The 8,012-nt window shown below is 35.1% G+C and overlaps 1 protein-coding gene across 1 annotated transcript; it reads right to left on the bottom strand.

Annotated features, from left to right (window-relative positions):
- Positions 1-3,668: 3,668 nt before the first annotated feature.
- Positions 3,669-7,356, bottom strand: LOC107274220 (the record flags this gene model as incomplete). Its single annotated transcript, XM_025091466.1, is given in 3 exon segments — positions 3,669-4,748; positions 4,958-4,991; positions 5,173-7,356. A coding segment is annotated over 1 exon segment (138 nt), but the record flags the coding sequence as incomplete, so codon positions are not given.
- Between the last annotated feature and the right edge of the window lie 656 nt (positions 7,357-8,012).

Genomic DNA, 8,012 nt, shown 5'->3' with positions numbered 1-8,012 from the left:
GATATTCCTCAGCTACCAAAGATGACACATAAGACGATCAGTGAACGCGACAGTGTTTGGATCCTCCATAACTTCGCAGTCTTTAATCGAGGAGAGAAACAAAGCTCGTTCTTTTGATGTTGACGATTTGCACCGAGTGACTGAGACGAACTTCGAGGAAATGAACGCGGAGAAGACACATTTTTCTAAAGGTATGTAGTAACATAAAAATGTATAAGTTCATAACCGATAATTATTTTCACTATGATAATTAAATTCATTTATGGGAGTAATAGTACATTTCTATAGAAGTACGGTAAAATTTTGTCAGAAAAAGTTTTTCGCACAAGAATCGAACACTATTTTTACGCTTCGTGTGTGTACCATAAACCCCCCACGTTCAAGCCTTGTGTAGTAATAGTACGTTACGTTACGAGGACGAAGATTTTTTAACGAGTATTGTACATAATTTTACTTTACAAGGTGTAAAAATGTACTGAGTGATGTAAAATTACTTACTGTACGCGCATTGCATATATTATGAATACAAGTATTCATTACTTCATTAATTTCTATATATTATTTTTTATGTACAGAGACGAAGTTGCTGTACACAGCTATAAACAGGTTGACGATCATCGTAAAGAATCAGACTGAGGCGATCCAGGGTCTTCGGAATTCTCTAGAACGCTGTATGCGGTTGAAGATCAAGAAAATGACTATTAAAAAATTCACCGAGAAAGACGATTTTCATATCCTTGGGAATTCCATCGAGTTTTTGACTTTCAATCAATGATTGAAGGACGATGAAGAATTCTATAAAGATTTCGTAAGTTATTTTGAGTATAGTATCTGTGTTGTTTTCTCGATGTTTCTGTGGTAATGTATGATGTACTGTGGTTTCCGTCTGTGTGTGTACAGATTTCATGCACTTAAGTGATTTCACTTGTGAGCTTGTCTGTAGCTGTTCCTCGTGTTTATCTGCTATCTGTGGTTTGTATATTTCTTTTTCTATTCTCTTGGCCAGCAGAATGGCTTCGGCCACCATCTCTTTCAGTTGTATATGCACATTTTTGTTCTTTCTAGCAAACTGATCCATTCGCTCAATTATAACGATTAGTCTATGTGTTGGATCTGGTTTGCTTGACATCGCCCATTCTCTAGTTGTAGCTCGCTCCTTAGTAGACCCTTTTCTATGGTGGTCTGTTTTTCGTCGTCCCACTTGCGACCTAGGTGCTGCTACTGGTGATAGATCATCTTCGATATCTATTTTCATAGGTGTTACACTTTCGGTTCTTGGGTTCTGTATTAGTATCTGGCTTCTGCTGTGGTTGTTACTAGGTGGAGATCTCGCTATCGATTCCCTTCTCTTGAAGGGATCCTGTATTTCCTCCCCTTTAGTCTGATCTGCAGCACGCGCCATCTCCATTTTCATCTTGCGGTCAAGGATGACGGTCGTTGACAGCTCGCTCGAGCACTGTCAACGACCGGAACTGGGGTATCCCTCCCCTGCTCCGTAAACAAGTTATCGGTTTCGTCGTACATGCCACTTACTATCTGGGTGTGGCGTTCTTAGTCTGATCCCTCGCCCCGAGCCATTCCGGCATGGTAGTACCTGCCAGGGTCCAAAGCCGCCGCCGGTATTGCCCCGGGGGTCATTGGGATACGCAAGCCCCTTCACCTCGGCAAGGTGACGACACATCGAAGGGGAACCTAACCTAACCTAAGCTTGCAACCGGGAGTCGATCCTGCATAATTTAAAAAGCTATTTCGTTGCCTATAAAAAGATATATTGGATTGTAAGAAATAAAGTGGAAATACCACTTAGATCTCGATCAGGGAATCGGAATACAACATGTAACATGAGACAAGCTTAGTTTAGATATTAACAGACAACTGTGGGATACACAGAACATTTTATTTATTCAAGAAAAATACAATTACATAGACGCAAATGTCTTACATGAACATTGGTACTACATTAGGTCTAATGCTTTGCTTGAATTAACGTTATTGACTGAGATTTGTGGAACTCAGTTAAACGTGAGAAAATTAAAACTAAAGTATACATGCTAGGCAGTATAGGACGCAGAAACGCCATATTGCTAAGATTCATGTTGAATAAGTGTCGCATACAAAAGAATTGTGGGTACACATAGATTACAGGAAAAACTGGATTCGATAGACGCAAAGGTGTTAGAATCATTAATTAAGGGCCTGAGGTATATGATAATTGAAATATTTTATTTATATAAGACAAATTGTCGGATACACAAAAGTCTTAAGTTAATAATTAAAAACTAGATTCTATATACATGTAATACTCAGAATTAAGGTTAAAACATATTGCATTTATTATCATTAACGAATATAAGTTAGTGAAGAAGTTTTATGTAAATCCAGTTATCTCCGGTTTTAGCAAACTAATGCGCAATAGTTGATAACTACTAAAGTAAATGTGCTACGTTAATAAATACGGACACACCAAACTAAGAATACTTAAGAGATAACTATATACAAGTTTTGTTATAATAATTGTTATAGTTAATAAGTTTTGTCGACACGCGTATACAGTAATGCGCAATTGAAGTGGAACACTTGAATTTTTGTGTATCTCTACGAAACTATGACCGATTTAAAAAAACCAAAAATATATTTTTTAGGAAATTTCCTTCCCGTTCGAATGGTAAAAGTTTTATCCCGATCGGATACAAAATGTCGAAATTTTCAAAAAGTTCAAAAATGCACTTTTTCACTCCAACCCCTGCCATTCGGCCATTTTGTATCCGATCGGGATAAAACTTTTACCATTCGAACGGGAAGGCAATTTCCTAAAAAATATATTTTTGGTTTTTTTAAATCGGTCATAGTTTCGTAGAGATACACAAAAATTCAAGTGTTCCACTTCAATTGCGCATTACTGTATATAGGTTTAGGAATGAAACCATGTAACGCGTGATACTTAAAAATGTAAAATAACTTACCTGGGAATATTTCAGCTATGGATCTTCATGTTTATAAGAGTTCTGTGGGACTTGTCTTATATAAAGTTTAAACGAATAATCCTAAGATTGTAAAACTGTACACAAGAGCTAAAGATTGATAACTGATAACTACTGCGTTAGTTTATAAATTGTTTGTAACAATAGAAACTCAGTTTTGTAGTTCGTGAACCGGTTATAACCGGATAAAAACCGTTAAAAGTTTTCCCTTGGATAAAACTGGTATCTTAGTAATTAGACTAAATCTAATAAACGTGTTGTAATTAGATTGATAAGAACTAATTTTAAGATATATTTTATACTTACTCAAGTTATTGTTTAAACAATTTGTGGGTTTCCTGAAAAATAGAACTTAGCCTAAGATGATGTTGCGGGATAGGTTCAGAAAGGTTAATTAACCAATTTGAACACGATTTCATTTTGTTATCTTCTTTATTTAAAAGGGGTTATGGGGCACACAATAGTTTTTTATTTAACAAGTTATGTTAATCTAATGTGACCCCATGTACTCTAGTGATGTATCGGATAGGCAATAAGTCAACTTATGTAATCCTAATTATAATTAGTAATAAGTTTTATTGTTAAAATTCGGAGTGGTGGGGGCGCGTCAGGGGTACCCCTATTCGCCTATATAAGCGAACGCCAACTCCGAGCACCAGTTTAGTTCTCCATGATCACGTCGAGAGGCTATATCGTCGTTACTTTACTACGTACTGAAATATCGGAATATTACGCGAAGTATACGCAATATCGTGTTGTAAATCATCATCTTATTTAATAAATAACAAGTGCTTGTGTTTTAATATTAAATTAACGAAGTGTCTTTATTTATTTCAACCTTGTATGGGAAGATTCCCGTATAAGTAAATAATAATAAATTTCCACATAGAATTTATTATTTTAAATAAAACTAAGGATCTGGCATCTCAGGATTCATCTGGAACAGAAGGGAAGATGCATTTAAAGGAGGGACACAGTGAAACGGTTACAACCTAACCTTGCAACCGATGGGTGAATAACTCTGTTTTAAAAACCAAATGCGTGCCCACAAAAAGCAAATGAGTTTTGATATGGGTTAAATTTAAAAGTCATACTAAAACTAAATTATTTTGAGGAAGTTCAGATGATCGCGATAACATAAAGATATTATAGCCAGACAAAGATAAGTGGCGAACATCAAAACGTTTATTTTTTGTATTAAACCAAGATTTTACGTTCATAATGTACTAAAAGCATGCCCAGGTAACGTTCTGGGAGAAGTATAATTCGAACAAGTTAAATAGTTCAAAATGTTTGTTGGAACCTTTAATGAACATAATTAGCATAAAGTATTGCTCAGAAAGCGTCTAACTAAGGTAGATAAACATCTTTTATAGCTAGGATATAGCGAAAGTCATATTACATACAAAGATTTGTATCCACACTTATAAGATGAAATATTCATGTTTAGTTGCTCATAATGCATTAATTAGGATCTAGAATGATTGTATATAAGCTCAGATCAAGATAAAGTTCGATAGACAAGATAGAGTGTGTCCCACACACTCAACTCTGTAAAATATTATTAAAAATAAGATATTATGCTCACCGTATATGTTCAACCCATACTTTAGTTTGTAGTTGGATAGCTTATATGAGAATTTATATTAGTTTTTTTAGTGGGGGCGCGTAAGGGGAACCCGTCCGGGGCTTGTATAAGCGAGCGCCAAAACCACCAGAGTTCAGTCGGAGTCGAGCGCGTCAGGAGTGCGTTTCGCTGTCCGCCACCTATAACATATAAAACCGCACCGTACACTATAATTATAAGTTGTAGCACGTGCCGTGAATTATTATAAACATTATTAATAACTATTTTGTGTTTTTTAACCAAAAATTGAAAGTGTTGAATTATTATCCTTCTTATGAGTCTAAGGAGAAATTTTACAAAATAATTAAGGAATGTAATTATTTGTACTACTTTAACAATAGATTCATACCTGTGGCTAGTGAAGTGTCTTATATACGGGGAATCTGAAACAAAATAAAGAAAGTAAAGGGTTAATGGGAGATCTGCTGTAACGAGACATCAGAAAGTGACTAACTATTGATTGTACAAATACAATTCAAGAAATTAAGTCTATTATTAGCAAAAGTGACAGATAGGCAAGGGGAAGGGCTAATTATTAATAAATTAACTGGTTTAAAGACGAACCTGAACTTACTGGAACCGCTATTGATCCTGGAAGACCTGAAACAAAAGAACGGAATAATTATTAAAGCAATTATTTCATACTTACCTGAAGTGCTGCAACTGGCTGGAGATCCTGGAACACCTGAAAGAAGAGAAACAATAGTGATTAACCTGAGTAGGTGTCACTCATTTAAGAAGAGTTTGTGGCAAATAAGGACAGGAGGACTGACACACCGACACCTTGCTTGTTGTTGGTTAAACAAGCTAACGACCGATAATTAACGAACCGTGATCCGTCAACGCTTCTCTAATGGATCTACCATTAAAGAGGGATTTTCATTAGGAGTGTAACATCATCTGTGATCGAGGAATTACTTTCAAGTGTGATTCAAATAAGCAAATTACTCGAAGGATGGATACACAAACTTAGGTGGGCTGCAGATACAGGCATCCTTGGATTCATCTGGAACAGAAAGAGGATTCATTTAAGGGAATAGTACAGTGAAACGGTTACAACCTAACCTAACCTAACGAAACATTTCTAAGCCCATCACAAATATTGGATGCCTAACATTGAAAAAATATAAACAAATTTGGTGTGAAAGTCGAATTGTTATTAGACGAATTGTTATTAAGCAAATTGTTTAGACGAATTGCAATTAAATGAATGATGAATAGACGAATTGTTATTATACTAATTGTTACTATACGGTTATTAGACTAATTATTATTAGACGAATTGTGATTAGAAAAATTGTTTTAGATAAATTGTGATTATACGATTTGTTTTAGACGAATTTTCCCCAAATGCTGTACAAGAGCTCTGATTTGTAAGTTGACTCTACATTTTATATTAACCGTCAGGTCAATAACCAGCTACCCGGGTATCCATTTCAGTTTGCAATGTAGAATTTGTTAATTTCCCCTGAAAAAATTTTTTTGAACGGTCGGATCCCCAGAGTTGAAGTAGTTTGACGTTAGTTTTTCGTCAAAATTTTTTTAATTCATTCATTTAATAAAAGTTATTAACTATCAAAGTCGATACCTCCTCCGTTTAATGACCGGGTACCCGGGTACTCACTTTTTATACACACTAGAAAGACCACTTATTAAAGTATTTATGTGACTTGACTTTTTAATAAATAATCAACAATATAGTTTGTAATTTCCTTGGTTTAAACAATTTTTATTATAAACATCAGTAAAGATAGTAGGTTAAAATAGGCATATTAACAAACAGGTAAATTTAATTATTTTGCACACTCTTGACATGTCGTGGTTGAAGTAGAATGTGCATCACAAATAGGTAACTCACATACAGAGCATGATTTCCGAGTTTTGCGACGTTTTTTGAATTCGCTTTGGAGACAAGCATAGCATACACCAGTAATCTTTTTTCTCCCGGTTGAATCGAGCTGTGCCTGAGGTGTTGAAGATCCAGATGCTGTTGGCTGCACATATGGATTTATAGCTCTACCAAAAAAACTTTCAATCGCCACTTTCGTTGTGAAATGCCTCATGATTTGAGGATTTCGCGAACGATCTTCGACGAATGGAGTACACAGCTCTCTGCCCAGTTGCCGATAAAATAATCGTCGTTCGTACGATTTTTTCGGAAGCACTTTATTGTTCTCATAATAAAGAATATTTGCAGCAAGGCAGGCGACATCAAGAATATTGTAGAAAAATGCTAGAGGCCACCTTCGAGTTGATCTTTTTGTAGTATATCTTCCAAGCATTTTATTCATCGTGTCCACTCCAGCTTTTGACCAGTTATAAAATTCAATAATTTCGGGTTTTTTCTTTGCATCATCACCAATTTTTGCTTCCTGATGCATTGATGATAGCATAATCACTGCCTTTTTTTGCTTTGGCACATAACTGCACATAGTTATATTTTCATGAAAGCCAAACACAGTGGATAATTCTTCTCGTGTTTTCAATGCAGCCATCGCTGGTGGAATGTACGTTTTATTTTTCTTCAAAGTGCCAACAATTGTTAAATCCCAGGAAAGTAAAAATTTTGCCAATGGCAGAGTAGTGAAGTAATTATTTATTGTAATGTTTCTACCAGATCCTTTGTACGGTGCCACCAAGTCTTTGACAACTCTCACCAACGTTTTTCTCACGATCGGCACTCGACTGTCCAGTGTAAAGCTGTCCACTAAGTGGATGCGAATTTTCAGCATCACATATCCACCATACCTTGACTCCATACTTGGCTGGCTTTGATGGAATATACTGACAAGGAAGATTACATTCCTGTACCCCCACAACCTGGGTCGATAAAATTACGTTTTGTAGTTCACATCAAAGTATAAACCCTCACAAAAAATGAGCTGCCCACTTGCATATTTAAGGGGTGAAATTAATTCCTCAAAATCGGTTGTTTTTTTCGTTTTTCACTGATATCTTCATAAAGCAAAATAGATACGGCAAAAGTTTATATAGGAAAGTCATTCATTTTTCAGTGCTCTGCAATAATATGTAGTTGAAGATTATATAGAAATTTTTTATTTATTTTATTTTCATAAAGAACGTGTTTTTTATACATTTTTCTTCATCTGATCATCGAAAAAGTTCTTATTTTACCGGAAAATTAAACAAGATTGATAAATTTGTCAAACGGAAAATGTTTACATACATATATAGGTTTAGTATATTCAGGTATGTTGTTCTACCCTTGTCTTAAAATACTCATAAATCATTTACTTCTAGTTCAGTTTTGTGCATCCATTTTAGTAGAAGCGAATAAGTATCAGATGATTTTTTTTCCATTCTATATAAAACTTCATTTATTATACATGTCTTCATTTTATTTATTAAAAGCCTTTAATTCATGTATTAGAGCTATTGACATG

This window comes from Cephus cinctus, unplaced genomic scaffold (assembly GCF_000341935.2).
Source record: "Cephus cinctus unplaced genomic scaffold, Ccin1 Ccin1_scaffold2536, whole genome shotgun sequence".
Lineage (NCBI taxonomy): Eukaryota > Metazoa > Arthropoda > Insecta > Hymenoptera > Cephidae > Cephus > Cephus cinctus.
This window is presented reverse-complemented; position numbering and strand designations above follow the sequence as displayed.